General features: G+C 47.5%; 2 protein-coding genes across 7 annotated transcripts in view; both read right to left on the bottom strand.

The window, feature by feature from the left end:
• The window catches only part of LOC106575862 (myc box-dependent-interacting protein 1), a 43353-nt gene extending 37224 nt beyond the window's left edge, over positions 1 to 6129 (bottom strand). For 2 of the 6 annotated variants that reach the window (XM_082963670.1, XM_082963667.1), the window contains exon 1: positions 5632 to 6125. In XM_082963670.1, the coding sequence (XP_082819796.1) occupies positions 5632 to 5724 (93 nt within the window). In that variant the 5' untranslated portion in view covers positions 5725 to 6125. Of the gene's footprint in view, positions 1 to 5631 lie in introns of all 6 variants that reach the window. The other 4 variants (XM_082963665.1, XM_082963664.1, XM_082963668.1 and 1 more) reach the window with 4 other exon arrangements.
• Positions 6130 to 6665: 536 nt separating this feature from the next.
• On the bottom strand, positions 6666 to 17643 carry LOC106573850 (indian hedgehog B protein). Its single transcript, XM_082963659.1, has 3 exons — positions 16620 to 17643; positions 10256 to 10517; positions 6666 to 8122 (listed from the first exon to the last, which is right to left on the bottom strand). The coding sequence occupies exons 1-3, from the start codon at positions 16917 to 16919 to the stop codon at positions 7401 to 7403; spliced, it is 1284 nt and encodes a 427-aa protein (XP_082819785.1). The 5' UTR covers positions 16920 to 17643; the 3' UTR covers positions 6666 to 7400.
• Positions 17644 to 19765: the final 2122 nt, after the last annotated feature.

Here is a 19765-nt window from a genome sequence, read left to right as displayed (position 1 = left end):
ACAGCAGCCTTGGGGCCTGGTTTACTGTAGTGTCTACTGTAGTGGAACAGCAGCCTTGGGGCCTGGTTTACTGTAGTGTCTACTGTAGTGGAACAGCAGCCTTGGGGCCTGGTTTACTGTAGTGTCTACTGTAGTGGAACATCAGCCTTGTGGGCTGGTTTACTGTAGTGTCTACTGTAGTGGTACAGCAGCCTTGTGGGCTGGTTTACTGTAGTGTCTACTGTAGTGGTACAGCAGCCTTGGGGCCTGGTTTACTGTAGTGTCTACTGTAGTTTCTACTGTAGTGGTACAGCAGCCTTGGGGCCTGGTTTACTGTAGTGTCTACTGTAGTGGAACAGCAGCCTTGTGGCCTGGTTTACTGTAGTGTCTACTGTAGTGTCTACTGTAGTGGTATAGCAGCCTTGGCCTGGTTTACTGTAGTGTCTACTGTAGTGTCTACTGTAGTGGAACAGCAGCCTTGTGGGCTGGTTTACTGTAGTGTCTACTGTAGTGGAACAGCAGCCTTGGGGCCTGGTCTGTAGTGTCTACTGTAGTGTCTACTGTAGTGGTACAGCAGCCTTGGCCTGGTTTACTGTAGTGTCTACTGTAGTGTCTACTGTAGTGGAACAGCAGCCTTGGGGCATGGTTTACTGTAGTGTCTACTGTAGTATCTACTGTAGTGGTACAGCAGCCTTGGGGCCTGGTTTACTGTAGTATCTACTGTAGTGGTACTGCAGCCTTGGGGCCTGGTTTACTGTAGTGTCTACTGTAGTGGAACAGCAGCCTTGTGGGCTGGTTTACTGTAGTGTCTACTGTAGTGGAACAGCAGCCTTGTGGGCTGGTTTACTGTAGTGTCTACTGTAGTGGAACAGCAGCCTTGTGGGCTGTTTTACTGTAGTGTCTACTGTAGTTTCTACTGTAGTGGAACAGCAGCCTTGGGGCCTGGTTTACTGTAGTGTCTACTGTAGTGGTACAGCAGCCTTGGGGCCTGGTTTACTGTAGTGTCTACTGTAGTGGAACAGCAGCCTTGTGGCCTGGTTTACTGTAGTGTCTACTGTAGTGTCTACTGTAGTGGTATAGCAGCCTTGGCCTGGTTTACTGTAGTGTCTACTGTAGTGGAACAGCAGCCTTGGGGCCTAGTTTACTGTAGTGTCTACTGTAGTGGAACAGCAGCCTTGTGGGCTGGTTTACTGTAGTGTCTACTGTAGTGGAACAGCAGCCTTGGGGCCTGGTTTACTGTAGTGTCTACTGTAGTGGAACAGCAGCCTTGGGGCCTGGTTTACTGTAGTGTCTACTGTAGTGTCTACTGTAGTGGAACAGCAGCCTTGGGGCCTGGTTTACTGTAGTGTCTACTGTAGTGGAACAGCAGCCTTGGGGCCTGGTTTACTGTAGTGTCTACTGTAGTGTCTACTGTAGTGGTACAGCAGCCTTGGGGCCTGGTTTACTGTAGTGTCTACTGTAGTGGAACAGCAGCCTTGTGGGCTGGTTTACTGTAGTGTCTACTGTAGTGGAACAGCAGCCTTGTGGGCTGGTTTACTGTAGTGTCTACTGTAGTGGAACAGCAGCCTTGTGGGCTGGTTTACTGTAGTGGCATAGACAGACGTCTTATCTTCTGTGAGTGAGGTTAGCCTGACCCAATGCCATCAACACAACCAGATAACTACCAGATGGTTTGTTTGACCTCAGGGATCCTGTGATACCTTTATACCGTGTCATCATCCCCCATATTTAGCCCATGAAAACTCCTGTAAAGTTGCCCCCTTGGCCAACTGCCATGCTGTCTAACACCATGCCCCTGAGATCAGAAGTTACAACCTTTTGGTGGAATGTCTAATGGGTGGGTGCAGCAGGAAGAAACTCTATCCATGACCCCCACCATAAGGAGGACTTGAGTCTTAAAGGGATAGTTTACTTTTTGGCCTGAAACCGCTAACTGAGACAAACAATTTCCACTAGAATTGCTGCATTCTCCAAATGCTAAAAACATACTAAAGAACCTACAAATAGTTAGGGTGTCTAGGTATGTCGAAAATAATGTACTTTTTTTTTAACAAGAAGTGAACAATCCCGTTAAACAAGATGAGCAGCAATCTGTCAGGGGGAGTGCAGAGAGGAAGGGGAAATAGCAGGAAGGGGAGGGGCTGTACAGTAGAAGACTGCCAAGGACTTCAAACAACTCCGGCAGTGATTAAACACCAGGCATGGGACCTTACTGTAAGCTGTACAGATCATGAGTCCCGGGAGTACATTTCAGGAGTACATTTCATCACAGACTCTTAGCTCGTAGTTGTCGTGAGTTCGGGGTCTCATTCAACACGGAGTGAGTCACTACTTCTGTGGTCAGAAATTCCATATGTTAAGAGGATGGGGAAGTCCCGAGGTCTATTCTTATACATTCTAGACTGTCTGCAGCACCTGCTGTGGCAAGGTTGAAACTAAAGGTCCTAAAGCAATGGTATCACTATTTCCAGTGATATTCTCCCTCCCGACAACATCTCGAGTACTGACCAGCACATTCTACTCTCCACGTGTCAACCAAGCCCCCCTGAGGTGATGTTCTGACTAATAGAAGATCAAAAAGAAAGTTACACACTCATTTCTCCTTGCTGTGGACTGATTCAATCAAGCACCAACCAAGCACCACAAGACTCATCCAGAGTCTGGACGCCGTTCCATATTCCGTCAGGTTGAACTCTATAGCCTCTAGATCTGTCAGTGTGGTAATTCACCACAGGAGTTGTTGACAGGCCAAACTGGATAGAATGTTTTACTGTAGCTGCCCTGAATCAACCAGTTGACTTCACTGACCGAAGGTTGACATTTTAGTCCCCAGGTCAGAGTGTAACAGCCCGACCCCACGTGACGTGCAAAGAGATGTGCTACTTTCCACCACCAACTACCAGAAGTAACGGAACACACAGAAAAATACACATCACAGTCTCTCTCTCTCTCTCACACACCCCATCAGGCCCCTCTCTGGGTCTTAAGAGAGATTTACCAGGAGCCAAACGGGTTTACTGTGTGTATGTGTGTGTGAAAGAGGGACTGTGTGTGATGTATTTTTCTGTGTGTACCGTCACTTATCTCCCCTCCCCCCTCTCTCTCTCTCTCTCTCAACCCCATCTCTCTCACACCTCTCCTTCCCCAACTCTCTGTTTCTCCCTCTCTCCACCCCTCTCAGCTCTACTATATCTCTCTCCTTACCCAGTAGAGAGGAATCCATGGAGAGGGAATCTCCGCTGCAGTGCCACACACCCAGACACACTCCATGAGGCCTCTCTGGGTCTTAAGAGAGAGATTTACCAGGAGCCAAACAGGTTTACTGTGTGTGTGTGCTGCAGAAGTGGATCTTGTATGTAAAGGTGTGTTCCTCTCCTTCTGCTCTACTAGGTGTTGACAGAAGCCTGAGACAGGCCTGCTGCTGCTGACCGGTGTTCAATTTCAGACCCAAAATACCTCCTCAGGCCTGACTGGGATGCCAGTGCCAACCACCACCCCTGTCTCTCTCACTCACACACACACACACACACACACACACACACACACACCCCCCCCCCCCCCTTAGACAGAAGATGGAGGCCTTGTGAGCTACTGCTATTCATAGATCCCCCCCCCCCAGTCCAGCAGAGAGGTTTTCAGGGCATGGACAGGTGTGCAGGCAGAGCTGTGGTGGAGGGAGGGAGGGAGGGAGGGAGGGAGGGAGGGAGGGAAGCTTTGAGCCTCAGGGACATGAGGGTGGGCTCCGGAGGTCTGGGAGGTTTTGTCACTACGTGAATAGCATAGGGTCATAACTGGGGTGGCAGAGGTGCAGAGGTCAGTGGATTCAAAGTGCATGGGTGTCGGACTTCTGAATGAGACAGGGTGGCCGTCAGGTTTCAAACGGACACCACCACATGACCGATCAGACACATCCGGATTCCCCAGGAGGAATTCTCCCATCATGCTTTACTGCATGGGTCATTATTGGGCTGCTCGTTGTGTCTACCCTCAGAGGGCGCGGGCTGGCATGACATCACTATGACAACCACGATGGGCTCCCAGTGACAGCGTCCTCTAGATTCCTCCACTCCGTCCACTGGTGAAACTTTAGGTCAGTCACTAGGGAGGGGTGAGCCAATAGCAAGCCAAAAACTACCAAGTGGAATCTAAATGTGACCACCACCCACCAGCCATGCAGACAGAGTTACTGGTCAGAGAAGACAGCTGGTGGCAGGGTGAAGGGGTAAGGCAGAAGGGGAAAATACATTTGTCTTTCTCACTCTAATAGCCGAGCAATGGATGAGACTTGACTGTATGGTAACAAGAATAGTGTCTATGATGTTGAGGAGTGAGATGGTTAATGAGGGTGGGGACAGAAACAAAGTTTTTCAGGTGAGAGTGACAAGGAAGTGATTCAAATGTTGCTTCCCCTCTTGAGACGCGTCAACTCAAACCGAGCTCCTTCCAGGAGAACTCATTCCCTATAACAAAACTCCTTTTACTTTTTTGTTTACGTTTCAAGTTATCGATTTCATTCAGGCATTGATTCAAACTCCTGAAATAGCTCTACTGCTGACTTGGGGATGAAGGTTAATGCCAGAAGACTCCAGGTCAAAGGTCAAACCAGGAGGGCTGGCAAGCACTCTCTCAAACACACTATGTACTGTATGTATACACATTATCAGACGGACAAACACACAAGAACACTGAAGAATGCCAAGTCACACTCAGCCAGTCTTTTTCCATCCCTACTCCCCTCCCCATCCTAGGGGCCAAGCATCTATCCATAGATTGTCATTCCAAGCCAAATAGACAGGAGTGGGATTACCATTCCTATAATGAGGACATGACAGGAAGTGATCATGTGGATTTGTAGACAAGCCTGTTCTCCAACCGAAACCGAGGTGTCCCACTGTGGTAAACTAGAGCTGAAGAGAAGACGAGGCTAGGTCTGTCTGCTCCATGGTTTATTTCCCCCCTTGCAGTTGACTGAGCTTCCTGTTGTATGCCAGAGTCTGGTGTTGTTATGGTCGTTAATGCCCCAGGGTTTAGGCAGAGTCATCCGACTAGACAACATTTCCTGCCTGCTTCACTTGGGAGAACTTCGGCTTTGGAAAGCAGAAAGTCTCGTTGAAAATGTTATTCTGACACTATCATGTAATTACTCATAATTAATAATCGTGCACACAATTTCAAAGTTCAATCAGTGAGGACATTTCCAGGACTAGACACATAAAAGTAAAAAATAAAAGGTCAAATAAAACAGCAATTTTAGCAATAGCCTGCACTTCGCTGCGAGCACTGGATAGGCTAGTCTACATTGTAACATCATACTGTAACACATGCATTGTAACAAAGTAGTTATTTGGACAGAACAAAGACAACCGGTTAGAAAAATAAGCATGCGTGTGTCTGCAATTTAATTTGTCTGCGCATTCGGCTCTTCCTGCAATAACCCAACCCCCTGCTGCCTGTCAAAACTAACGGGTTAGATTCACAAATGAGGCCGAGAACGCAAATAGAAATAGCGGAGCGGGCTTGACATTTAGATGGAAAGCTGGGTGTAGAACTGGACAGCCACAGTACCCAGTTGAATGCACTCTGTGCGGTTTCAATGGAGAAAAAACCGTAGTGTGAAAGTGGGTAACAGTTCACGTCAGTCTACCTGCTTACCTTTTCTTGCGCTCTACTAAGTCTTTTCTGCATGTTGGTGGCCAGTTTCCCAGTGTTGATCCCTTTCCCCGTTTTTCCCTGCTCCTCAGCCATTGTACCGTTCTTTACTGCTCCGAATCCCCAATAAACAGATATGGGATGTAAACTGGTGTGAGGAAAGAACGGGCCAGAACTTGTCGAACAGGAGGGAGGGTATGGGCGGATGCGAGGGACTCCCCAGGACTCCGTGCTGCGTAAAAGCCCTCGATAACGGTGTGGGTACCGCGTAATTGTAATCCCGATGACTGCTTCTTAAAGGTGCAACACGTAATCTAATCAACTCAGGTAGTCTAACAACATAGTCCCACGTGTAAAATCAAAGACAAAAAGTAACTTTTTGGCAATTGACGCTGCAAGATGCGAATTGATGCAGCAAAGATCCGAAAATCGTCCCTTCTTGCTCGTCAGTCAATTGATGAGCCTTTGGCCCGTTATGGAGCGATTACATTTCCCCTCTGCTCGTCAACCCTCTTAAAGGCACAGTAGTTAACACCTTTTAGCCGACTCGCCAACTGTTATGGCTGCAACTGGTGTTGCTGCTGCGAATAGACTTCTACTTTATGATTTCATTGAATCATATGAAGTATTTTTAACAGTCTACCATCTATGATTTAAAACAGTTATATAGTCTGAGAGAAAGTAGGCCATCTGTAGGCTACATTTTGTTACATGTCATTGTGGCCACAAAATGTCATCGTTATCATATGTGTATTCTGCATTTTGGTTTGAATGGGATTCCCCGATGCAGCGAAGTTAAATTGAGATCATAGAAGCGTATTATCGCGTGGAATTCTCTATCACCCTGGTAGAGTATCATTGTCTACCAGTAGATGGCAGTAAGAGAAGCTGTGCCAAGACTTAAGAAACAATCTTAAATGCTTTATGAAGCCTTCATATAACTTTTATGGCTTCAGCCTTTAAAGTTGTTGCTTGGGTCCATATCTACAGCTAAGATAGTTGCAGTGTTGCGATTTATAATAGGCAACAAAACCAGGAGCATTTCCATAATATTTAATTTCAAAAAATAAATCTTTAAATATCTCATTATACATAATATTAAAATCATAAATATTTCAGACATCGCTTTAATAAAATACAGTAAATGTTGCCTTAAAATATCATACCTCTAGATATGTTCTATTCATGAAGCCTATACTTTCGTTCAGTTGCCAAGTTGCGACATCATAGTTGTGTGCCGACTGTTGTGTTACGGACATCTTACTATGAAACAATCAAAATAGATCAAAAAAGAAAATGCTTTAGATTTTCCTCATAATGGTAGCTTGATTTCAATGAGACACTTCTCAATGTTAAATAAAACAAACTCTCTCCCCTTTAGAAACTATGGTCTCACGCACAGACACGACAAGGCCCACCTGTCCCATCTGTGTGAAGAGGACACACCCATTTGTATTTTTTCCTCAGGGGTCACAATGATTTGTATACTATGGTGTGAGAGAACACATATTGTCTGTCTGTCCAGATTCATTCATGGCTCAATCTCCTCTCTCCAATGAAATAGGGTGGTCAGTCGTCAAGCCCCACCCTTTTCCTGAGAGTCCGCCCTCTGCATCAGTGTGCTAGACTCGAGAACAAGGTAAGCCCCGCCCATTTATAGTCAGGTCCAATGGGGCATCAGTCCAGTGGGTCATCTGGTCTGTATATCTCCCAACCAAGCCAGTTACATTACTTCCTCATTTCCTTCCCAGTCTCCTTCCCCATCTAGAGTCTCACCTCCCTGGGTCAGCCAGTCCCCAGGGATGGAAGTGTCCAGAGTCCAGCAGCAGACTGCCTATCCAGTACAGCAACTGGGAGTACCAGTGAACCCCGGTGTCTCCAAAATGTCCGCCAGCGGAGCCAGTCCAACGGTGCAGCAGGCGCAGCGGGGCGAAGGCTCTGTGGGCGAGGTCATGCCCGTCCACCACCGCGTAGCACGATGCCACCATGCCGTTCACTGACAGCGTCCCATGGCGGGTGAGGGGTGCAAACACGCCCTTGTCCTCCTGCACACTCACCCGGGAGATGCGCGAGAGATGCCCCACGCCTTTTCTCCCCTCCTCCCCCTTTCCTACCCCCTCCCCAGACACTGTGGTTAGCACACACTGTCCCGGCCGCACGTCGCTGGCGTATACCGTCCTCATACTACCAGGAGTTGGCTCCGCCCCTTCAGAGCAGTTTCCCTCGGACACGAACAGCAGGTGGGCAGCGGTGAGTGACAGGCTAACCCCGCCTTCTGTCCTAATGGTGTAGAATTCCTTCCGGGTTGCGGGGTCGCGGTCCAGGAAGGTGAGGACCTCGCTGTAAACGAGCTCTCCACTGCCGTCGCTCCCTGAAGAGGCGAGGACTCGCTCACCCGGCTGCAGCTCCTGGATCAACCTTTGACCCCCATCCTCTAGGGTCACCCACGCCCCTCCCGGAAAACACCCCCCTGATTTAGCGGCAACGGAGTGCTCTGAGAGAGAGAGAGAGAGAGAGAGAGAGAGAGAGAGAGAGAGAGAGAGAGAGAGAGATAGGTTGTGAAACAATGCATTCTCTGAGGTGGGTAGGTACACAGTAAGTCTACGCATAGCAAATATATTCCGCCCTTTAAGTAAATATTAGCATCTTTATTTCCGTCTACTCCACAGAAAAAACTAAAGCTGGCTGAAAGATTAAAGCTGCTGTTTGAATGTGTGTGTGTGTTTCCATCCCTCAGTTTGTGTGTGTGTAAGTCTGTGTTCATTTGTGTTTTTAAGGTGCTGAACTTGATGTGGTACGTTGGGACTGTCTCAAGTCTATCTACACAAATATCTGGGCAAGGTAGGACCAAGGCCAGGTCCAGCCAAGTGATCAGAGAAACAGGAAGTGGAGGTTAATCATCTGTGGACCGAGACTCCGCCCATTGCACCAACATAACCTCAAACTCCACATCATCTCCAATGTATGGTGTAAGTCTTGGTTGTTCAGGGGTGAAGTTTCCTCTAGGCACAGGTCTAGGATCAGCTTCCGTTCCCCCAATCATAAGCTTAACCATTAGTGGGGAAAATACAAAACTGACCCAAGATCAGCATCTAGGGGCACCTTCTTGGTAAATCATTCTTCTTCTTCTTCATTCACCTTTCCAGTCCTGAATCTAGTAGGGGTCTGGTTGGGTAGCGCTTGTGTGCTCTTGGTATTGGGGTCAGTTTTTGGGTCCCCCACACCTTTATTTAACTAGGCAAGTCAGTTAAGAACAAATCCTTAGTTTCAATGACGGCCCAGGAACAGCCTTGTTCAGGGGCAGAACCTTGTCAGCTCAGGGATTCGATCTTGCAACCTTTCGGTTACTAGTCCAACGCTCTAACCACTAGGCTACCTACTGCCCCGCCCCTCAGTAAGTGTTAGAATGGAGTTTCAAGGAAGGCTTGGTATTATGATGTCCCTTGTAGCAGCAGATGAGACTTCTTGGTCTATGAAGAGATGTCTTTCTTGAGTGGTTTTTCTTTTTCACAGTTTGAAGTTTCAGTTGAAAAAATAAAAATAAAAATGCCGCCTGGTGCCGTCTTCCGATCAAGTCAAGGACTGGTGACTCGCAACCCGATCTGGGTAGGAAAGACAGAAGGAACAGAGGAAAAATAAATAAAGAGAGGATAGAGGGAAAATAAATAAAGAGAGGACAGAGGGAAAAGATAATTTCAGGCACCACGTAGTACAAGAGAAGACAGTTTGATCTGTCTCTGCTCTGTTTTTCTATTCTGTGTTCTATACCGTTCCCCTGACAACCAAATCAGTCCTGAACAAGGGTCATCGCTTAGCTACACTACTAACATCTGTGGCTTTATCAATGAGGCTACATCAATGGGAGGAAGAAGAAGCAGAAGAGAGACACAAAGTTAACTGAAGCAACGCTGAGCACCAACATATTGCCGCAGCATAGCATGCCAGTAACATAAGGGAATAATTTCTAGCAAAAGGGGGGTTGTGAGTGAGTGAGTGACCACATAAAGTTGCAGTAGCTACCTCTCCCTTAATGGTGAGTCACTCTACTGATCCAAATGTAAGCTTTAAGCAACAATGGACAGGCCAGGTCATAGATGGGTCAAGAGACAGTGGCGGTGAAGAGGGTTAGAAGGGGTTAGGGAAGAAGCTGAGAAGTCAGTCACCCAAAGCGGCTGTATGTCCCTCTAGCTGTGACCCCCCCAAAAAAAGCAGGCGTCCGTTTTGATTTGATCCATAGTGACGAGGTGGCCACAGTTGAAGGACGTCTTCAAGTGGTTCAGTGTTATGTTTAGTAAGGAATGTAGAGGTGATGCTGTCCCTCCTCTGCTAAGTGTCCAATGTGTGTCCAGTTAAGGTGAAGGCAGTCAAAAACCCTCTCAAATCATTCACTGTGTATCAAATCATTCACTATCCATATTTTCACTATTATCACGTACCGAGAAAGAGTGAGAGGTTGTTTTTTTTCGTTAGTGGCAGTTAGGTGAAACAGACGTCCATGCACAGTGTGTTACTGCTGCATCCTCCTTCCTCCTTCCTCCGGTCTCTCTCTGATGCTTGTTCAATCTCCCTCTCCCCTTCAGCCCTCTTTCCCTCCCCTCCTTCCTGCCCCTCTCTCTCTGTCTCTCACCCGACTTCACGCTGCAGTGCACGTGGGCCTTGGACTCGTAGTAGACCCAGTCGAAGCCGGCCTCAACTGCCAGTCGAGCCAACATGGCGTACTTGTTGCGGTCGCGGTCAGAGGTCGTGATGTCGACCGCCCGTCCCTCGTAGTGGAGCGACTCCTCAGAATGGTGGCCGTCCTCGTCCCAGCCCTCTGTGACCCGGAGGCGCACCCCCGGCCACAGGTTCATCACCGAGATGGCCAGAGAGTTCAGCTTGTCCTTGCAGCGCTGCCCGGGAAGGGTAAAGGTTTAAGGGTCATGGGAGGGAGGAGAGGGAGGAAGGGAGGGAGGCAAGAGAGACAGGAGTGTTAGAGATGTGGGGTGATACTTCATGCATCAGTGTGTAATCCAAAGTGCATTTATGACAGTTCATGGACTTAAAATGGCTGAAAGAATGATTACACATCCATCTCAATGTAGTCCATAACTCTTTCTCAATGGTCTTTCTTTGATTCCTCATGTCTTCTTTTCTCACCTCCTGCTCAAAAGGCCTTGGAGGAGAAGATCAAAAAGTCCAGACACAAGCATTCGATGACAGCCAATTGAGAAAGAACCCTGGTGCTATAGCTATCCATCAGACATCCACCCCATCCAACCAATGTAGAAGCCTGGGGCTGTTCAACAAACCAGCCACCCCCCCCCCCCCCGCATCTGGCCTGCACACAATGCCCCCCTACAGTCTCATCAGCCTGGGTGTTTGCTCTCTGTGGTGAGAGAGGAGGCTGAGAGTCTAAGTTAGGGACCGGAGAAAGGGTGGAGAGGTAGGTGGGATAGGGTGGAGTGGTAGGTTGGGGTGAGGTTAGGGGGGTATTGGGGTAGAGGGGTGGTGTGAAGTTAGAGGGTATTGGACAGGAGGATAGAGGGAGACGTGGGTATGAACAGCCTGCCAATGCACCTCTCCCCAAACTTGGGTCTGGTGAGGGTGAACAAATAGAGGGTGAGAGGTCCTATTGAGGACCCTGAGGGTGTTGGACGTTCCCTAGTCTCACACACACACACACACACACACACACACACACACACACACACACACACACACACACACACACACACACACACACACACACACACACACACACACACACACACACACACACACACACACACACACACACACACCACTTGCCCTCAGATCACCTAAAGCTTAATTTGTCATTATTTTTGTCACCATCTCATTCACAATAGGATACATGACACTACTTTATTGTGATAACTGTGAAAACACAGAGCAGGGGTTTTCAAATCTCACCCTATACGAGGTTCAGACTACTGCTGGTTCTCTCTTCTACCTGATAATGAATTGCACTCACCTGGTGTCCCAGGTCTAAATCATTCCCTGATTAGAGGGGAAGAATGAAAAAAAAAGCTACAGAACTGGCTTGGTCCCGATTACAATTTGAGGGACATGTAGACAGTGTGACATATAGCTTCTGCAGACTGAAAGGGTGCGTTAGGTCACAAGTTTCCCTAAGCCGGTGATATACACAGGCCCTTACTGTTTCACCCTGTATACATTTCTGTTCAGAACACATACAGTGTACATGTCTGGTAGGTGTATTATATATATATATATATATATATATATATACACGTATAAACTGAGTGTACAAAACATTTAGGTACACCTATATGTACACAGTGAATTTGGAAGGTATTCAGACCCCTTGACTTTATCCACATTTTGTTACGTTACAGCCTTATTCTAAAATGGATTTCACATTTCTTTTCCCTCATTGATCTACACACAATACCCTATAAAACAGAAATACCTTATTGACATAAGTATTCACTCTCTTTGCTATGAGTTGAGCTCAGGTGTATCCGTTATCCATTGATCATCCTTGAGATGTTTCTACAACTTGATTGGAGTCCCTCTGTGGTAAATTTAATTGATTGGACATGATTTGGAAAGGCACACACCTGTCTATATAAGGTCCCACAGTTGACAATGCATGTCAGAGCAAAAACCAAGCTATGAGGTGGAAGGAATTGTCCGTAGTGCCAGCATTGTGTTGAGGCACAGATCTGGTGAAGGGTACCCAAACATTTCTGCAGCATTGAAGGTCCCCAAGAACACAGTGGCCTCCATCATAATTAAATGGAAGAAGTTTGGAACCACCAAGACTCTTCCTTGAGCTGGCTGCCCAGCCAAACTGAGCAATCGGGGGAGAAGAGGCTTGGTCAGGGAGGTGACCAAGAACCCGATGGTCACTCTGACAGAGCTCCAGAGTTCCTCTTTGGAGATGGGAGAACCTTCCATAAGGACAACCATCTCTGCAGCACTCCACCAATCAGGCCTTTATGGTAGAGTGGCCAGACAGAAGCCACTCCTCATTAAAAGGAGCATGACAGCCCGCTTAAAGTTTGCCAAAAGACACCTAAAGACTCTCAGACCATGAGAAACAAGATTCTCTGGTCTGATGAAACCAAGATTGAACCCAAGTGCATTGTCTGGAGGAAACCTGGCACCATCCCTATGGTGAAGCATGCTCATGGCAGAATCATGCTGTGGGGATGTTTTTCAGCAGCAGGGACTGGGAGACTAGTCAGGATTGAGGGAAAGATGAACAGAGCAAAGTACAGAGATGAGATCCTTGATGAAAACCTGCTCCAGAGCACTCAGGACCTCAGACTGGGGTGAAGGTTCCCCTTCCAAGAGGACAACGACCCTAAGCACACAAACAAGACAACGCAAGGGTGTCTTCGGGACAAGTCTCTGAATGTCCTTGAGTGGCCCAGCCAGAGCCCGGACATGAACCCGTTTTAACATCTCTGGAGAGCCCTGAAAATAGCTGTGCAGCGAGACGCAGACCTTGAGAGGATCAGCAGAGAAGAATAGGAGAAACTCCCCAAATACAGGTGTGAAAAGCTTGTAGCGTCATACCCAAGAAGACTCAAGGCAGTAATCACTGCCAAAGGTGCTTCAACAAAGTACTGAGTAAAGGTGATTTCTGTTTATTTTTATAAATTTGCAAACATTTCTAAAAACCTGTTTTTGCTTTGTCATTATGGCGTATCGTGTGTAGATTAATGAAGAAAAAAAACAATTTCATCAATTTTAGAATAAGGCTGTAATGTAACAAAATGTGGAAAAAGTCACGGGGTCTGAATACTTTCCGAATGCAGTGTATACACTACCGTTCAAAAGTTTGGGGTCACATATAAATATCCTTCTTATTGAAAGAAAAGCAAATTTTTTATCCATTAAAATAACATCCAATTGATCAGAAATACAGTGTAGACATTGTTAATGTTGTAAATGAGTATTGTAGCTGGAAATGGCTGATTTTTAATGTAATATCTACATAGGCGTACAGAGGCCCTTTATCAGCAACCATCACTCCTGTGTTCCAATGGCACGGTGTTAGCTAATCCAAGTTTATCATTTTAAAAAGGCTAATTGATCATTAGAAAACCCTTTTGCAATTATGTTAGCACAGCTGAAAATTGTTGTCCTGATTAAAGAAGCAAAAGAACTTGCCTTTAGACTAGTTGAGTATCTGGAGCATCAGCATTTGTGGGTTCGATAACAGGCTCAAGATGGCCAGAAACAAAGAACTTTCTTCTGAAACTCATCAGTCTATTCTTGTTCTGGGAAATGAAGGCTATTCCATGCGAGAAATTGCCAAGAAACTGAACATCTCGTACAACACTGTGTACTACTCCCTTCACAGAACATTGCAAACTGGCTCTAACCAGAATAGAAAGGTGGGAGGCCCCAGTGCACAACTGAGCAAGAGGACAAGTATATTCGAGTGTCTAGTTTGAGAAACAGACGCCTCACATGTCCTCAACTGGCAGCTTCATTAAATAGTACCCGCAAAACACCAGTCTCAACATCAACAGCGAAGAGGCGACTCTGGGATGCTGGCCTTCTAGGCAGAGTTCCTCTGTCCAGTGTCTGTGTTCTTTTGACCATCTTAATCTTTTATTTTTATTGGCCAGTCTGAGATATGGCTTCTTCTTTGCAACTCTGCCTAGAAGGCCAGCATCCCGGAGTCGCCTCTTCACTGTTGACGTGAAGAACAGTAGTGTGTGTGTGTATATATATATACACACACACACACACACACACACACACCCCCTACATACATACATACATACATACATACATACATGCATACATACATACATACATACATACATACATACCACACTGAGTGTATAAAACATTCAAAACACCTTCCTAATATTGAGTTTCCCCCCTTTTGCCCTCAGAACAGCCTCAATTTGTCGGGCATGGACTCTACAAGGTGTCGAAGAGACTGAAATTGGGATGCTGGCCCACGTTGACTCCAATGCTTCCTTCAGTTGTGTCCAGTTGGCTGGATGTCCTTTGGCTGGTGGACCATTCTTGATACACACTGAAAGCTGTTGAGCTTTTCCGTTTTTGACACTCAAACCGGTGCGCCTGGCACCTACTACCATACCCTATTCAAAGGTATGTAAATCTTTTGTCTTGCCCATTCACCCTCTGAATGTCACACATACACTCCATGTCTCATTTGTCTCTCGGCAAGTCTCCTCCCCTCATCAACACTGATTGAAGTGGATTTAACAAGTGACATGAATTAGTGTTCATAGCTTTGGCCTGGATTCACCTGGTCAGTCTGTCAAGGAAACAGCAGGTGTTCATAATGTTTTGTATACTCAGTGTATGTATTCTACAGCGCGACAAAGGCAGAGGCACTGCCACTCTAGGCCAACTGCACAGCTAAACTCGGGCTAGATTGGTAGTGGCCCCTATAGGTTACAATAATATTTTGACACTATGCGTCTTTTACGTGTTGCATTTGGAAAGGCTTAGGCTATTCGTTTGGCCAATGTTGTATTTCAAAATCTATGTATGGTATTCTAACTTATTTTTCCATGTCGGTCCTCTCAGGTTCACCGGGATAAGAATAGCTCATTGCAGAGTCCCAATAGATGCCTTTTCACAGAGTGGTGTGGATTTTAACATCTAGATTTTTTCTCTGCGGTCGCAGACACGAACTAGAGTCCATAAATCAGTCGATTAATTTTGTTGGTTTTACTTTCAAGGTACAGATCGACGGGGTTTCTGTAGGCGCGGTTTCGCACTGACCACGAGCTACACAAACATTCGATGTCGAGTTGACAACACGTGCCTGTGCAGTGTGCACACCTATGGCTTCAGCCGCTGAACAGTCACGTCTGTATGAGCGCTCCAGTGCCACTCGCGGGCAGGCTAGTCACCACCGCTGATTTAAAAATAAGAGGCGAAAAAATGTGTATAATTAAGTCTTGAATGCATGATGTGAAGTGGCCTATTTTTGCACATGTGTGCTTCAAAAACAAACAGAAAAATAACACAAAATGGTGAAAAACAAACAGGAGTTTGTCTCCTGTGGCAGGCGGCGGCGGTCGCTCTCGGAGCACATAAATTGTGCGCAGGTCAAGTTAAACGCGCAGCCCTGTGTGTTTGTGTGCGCTTGGAGCGAGGTGACAGCTAAAAACCGAGTGAGATCGGCCACTCTGTTTCCACGTGGGGGACATAAATGCTCGCCTTTCAGAGGAAGCCCGTGGTCACAAGAGGCAGATATATATACTTTATTCCGAGGGAATTGAAGTCAAATAAATTCCACTCTCAGAACCACATCAATGAGCGTGTCGTAAAAAGTCTGACAGTCCAAAAGGCGACCGTTAACTCTGGCCAGTCAGGCTTAAACGAACTGTAAACATTTGCATATGCACAGAGTCAGGCTCTGACCAAGTAGGACGATTGGGTGTTTTTCCCCAAAAATGATCCGTACTTTTATTGAAGGGGTTGCGTTCTAGGGTTTGTTGCAGCTGCCCAGCTTTACGCATGCGGCAGCCCCAATTTCAATGAACTCCAAATAACTCATGTGATGCTATTTCAGCTCTGGACGAAAAATGTTGGAACCAACCATCAGACCAGTTATTGTAGCCGCCAGTCCAACTTTTACTGATGTCCTGCGGGTGACCTGATGAGGGACAGACTGGCAAACCTCTCCATATCCCAATAGCATTCTGAGTCAACCTCCATATCTATCATGTTGCCAACAATACGCTCTTTGGATTGCGTGACTCAAGCACGTTGTGCAAATACGCACTCTGTAATCAGTGCTGTGCACTGCTCCTGGCCAGGAAACCAAAGTCAATAACACGGCATCGATAAGACAGGTCCACGGGTTTAAAGGCTGAGCAAAGTACAAGTGGTAGGCTTTAGGCAGATACCCAATCCCACATAAGTGTCCCAAGTGCAGCTATGTGTTTGACATGGCCAATGAAACATGATATCACAGTAGGGCTTTACGAATCTAGTCTATCCAGGGTAGAGGCTAGTCTTACCTGTGTCATCATCCGGTCTGCACCTGTGTTCTCTTCATCTTTAAAGATGATGTCAGGGTTATAGTTCGGGGTCAGCTCTTTGAAGCGCTCCGAGTTCCGTGTTATTTTCCCCTCATATCGACCACTCGCACCTAGTGTCTTCTCGGCTACGTTAGGGCTGAACTGCTTGTAGGCAAGTGGCGCGAGCTTCCTCGGTGACCTCCTCTTGCCATATCCCCTTCCCGGCCCGCAGCCCTCGCTGACCTGCGAGAGAATCACTGCGCACCCGGCGAGGCACACCACGAGCCTGGGGAGTAGCATTCCACTCACCCACGCCAACGGACACCCCAAAAGGTGGTGACAGAAACAAATGTCACTGATCAATTTAAAACACCTCCTCCCCCTGGTCGCTGCTTATCTCCTTCCACAGGGTACAAGAGGGGGAGGAGTACAGGACAGTTACAAATTAATCACCAAGTCCCCAAAACTCGCCATATCCCGGCGCGCAAAAAGACGCTGCGCTACTGGAGATGTAGTACCGCGCCGGCGTCTTTTAAAACCCCAGGTAAGATCCCCTATAATAAAGTACTGGTGCGTTCAGCTGCTCCTCTCACGGTGAACGTCTCGTCTCCCAGTCCAAGTGGAGACACGCGCATAAATAGGGAAAGATCGTTTATCTTGGCAGACAGGTTCAAAGCCGTTCCCTAGCTGTGAGAAACGTCCCTCAGTCAGACAGGCCCCGGTGCGCAGACTGACTGGGCTTTTTGGGTAGCGGTCAAAGGGTGTCCCCGCAGCGGTTTTCCTGCCACTCGGCTTGGCTCTCAATGCGTGGCCTGTGGTGCAAGACTCTCAGCTCAACTGGAAATGGAAGAGTTCCGAAAGATCAGATGCCGTGGAGGAGACCGCGCCCTGCCAGTCCTGCCCTCTGTCCCGTCCCAGCCTACCTCTCCTCCCATCTGGTCAGCCCGGCCGAGCCATTTCACTTTATTGCCCACACCTCGGCTCTTTCTGCTCAACGCCACTGTGCTAGACAAACACCAGCCTACAGCAGTCTAGACTCGCGCACACACCGACACTGTCCTTTGGACCCGTGTGATTATCTTGAACTCATAACCTGGTGAAAGACACGCGCGCGCCCCACTGTGGTCCCCCCTTTGCTGCTATAACAGCCTCCACTCTTCTGGGAAGCATCTACTAGATGCTGGAACATTGCTGCGGGGATTTTCTTCCATTCAGCCACAAGAGCATTAGTGAGGTCGGGCACTGATGATAGGCGAATAGGCCTGGCTCGCAGTCAGCGTTATAATTCATCCCAAAGGTGTTCAATGGGGTTGAGGTCAGGGCTCTGTGCAGGCCAGTCAAGTACTTCCACACCGACCTCAACAAACCATTTCTGTATAAACCTATCTTTGTGTACAGGGGCATTGTCATACTGAAACAGGAAAGGGCCATCCCCAAACTGTTGCCACAAAGTTGGAAGCACATAATGGTCTAGAATGTCATTGTATGCTGTAGGGTTAAGATTTCCCTTCACTGGAACTAAGGGGCCTAGCCCGTACCATGAAAAACAGCTCCAGACCATTATTCCTCCTCCACCAAACATTACAGTTGGCGCTATGCATTCGGGCAGGTAGCACTGTTCCCGAGTCCAATGGCGGTGAGCTTTACACCCCTCCAGCAGACACTTGGCATTGCGCATGGTGATCTTAAGCTAGTGTGCAGCTACATTTACATTTACATTTTAGTCATTTAGCAGACGCTCTTATCCAGAGCGACTTACAAATTGGTGCATTCACCTATAATATCCAGTGGAACAACCACTTTACAATAGTGCATCTAAATCTTTTAAGGGGGGGGTAGAAGGATTACTTTATCCTATCCCAGGTATTCCTTGAAGAGGTGGGGTTTCAGGTGTCTCCGGAAGGTGGTGATTGACTCCGCTGTCCTGGCGTCGTGAGGGAGCTTGTTCCACCATTGGGGTGCCAGAGCAGCGAACAGTTTTGACTGGGCTGAGCGGGAACTGTGCTTCCTCAGAGGTAGGGAGGCGAGCAGGCCAGAGGTGGATGAACGGAGTGCCCTTGTTTGGGTGTAGGGCCTGATCAGAGCCTGAAGGTACGGAGGTGCCGTTCCCCTCACAGCTCCGTAGGCAAGCACCATGGTCTTGTAGCGGATGCGAGCTTCGACTGGAAGCCAGTGGAGAGAGCGGAGGAGCGGGGTGACGTGAGAGAACTTGGGAAGGTTGAACACCAGACGGGCTGCGGCGTTTAATGGCACAGGCAGGGAGCCCAGCCAACAGCGAGTTGCAATAATCCAGACGGGAGATGACAAGTGCCTGGATTAGGACCTGCGCCGCTTCCTGTGTGAGGCAGGGTCGTACTCTGCGAATGTTGTAGAGCATGAACCTACAGGATCGGGTCACCGCCTTGATGTTGGTGGAGAACGACATTTCATGAAGCTCCCAACGAACAGCTCTGACGTTGCTTCCAGAGGCAGTTTAGAACTCGATGGTGAGCATTGCAAATGAGTAGAGATGATTTTTACACCCTACGCGCTTCAGCAGTCCTGTTCTGTGAGCTTGTGTGGCCTACCACTTCCTGGTCGAGCTGTTGTTACTCCTAGACATTCCCACTTCACAATAACAGCACTTACAGTTGACCAGGGCAGCTCTAGCAGGGCAGAAAATTTACAAACTGACTTGTTGGAAAGGTGGCATCCTATGACGGTGCCACGTTGAAAGTCACTGAGCTCTTCAGTAAGGCCATGCTACTGCCAATGTTTGTCTATGGAGATTGCATGGCTGTGTGCTCTATTTCATACCCCCACCAGCAACGGTTGTGGCTGATATAGCCGAATCCACTAATTTGAAGGGGTGTCCACATACTTTTGTATATATAGTGTAACATCCATTTGAGACAATGTGCCCTCTAACGTCAGGCATTTCAAACATTTAGTTTCTCCTCTGTAGAGCGGCTGACACATTAAAACTGGGATAAATTGATATCACAAAATGTATAAATATGCATTCTGACTGAGCTATGACAGTGTTCTAACGGCGGTGACTTTTGAAAACAAGCCAAGTCGTAGACCAATGATTGAACAGGACTTCAATAGCATTCCAAGCATTCTACAACACCTTGAGTCAATATCTCACTCTCTCTAGAAAGAAA

This window comes from Salmo salar, chromosome 17, assembly GCF_965601325.2.
Source record: "Salmo salar chromosome 17, fSalSal1, whole genome shotgun sequence".
In the NCBI taxonomy this organism is placed as follows: domain Eukaryota; kingdom Metazoa; phylum Chordata; class Actinopteri; order Salmoniformes; family Salmonidae; genus Salmo; species Salmo salar.
This window is presented reverse-complemented; position numbering and strand designations above follow the sequence as displayed.

Excerpts from the sequence above, each read along its gene's own strand:
- LOC106573850 (XM_082963659.1), bottom strand. The coding sequence starts at position 16,919 with ATGCTACTCCCCAGGCTCGTGGTGTGCCTCGCCGGGTGCGCAGTGATT. Across the intron at positions 10,518-16,619 it reads CAGACCGGATGATGACACAG|CGCTGCAAGGACAAGCTGAA; the intron begins GTAAGACTAGCC and ends CTTCCCGGGCAG. Across the intron at positions 8,123-10,255 it reads GCACTGCAGCGTGAAGTCGG|AGCACTCCGTTGCCGCTAAA; the intron begins GTGAGAGACAGA and ends TCTCTCTCTCAG.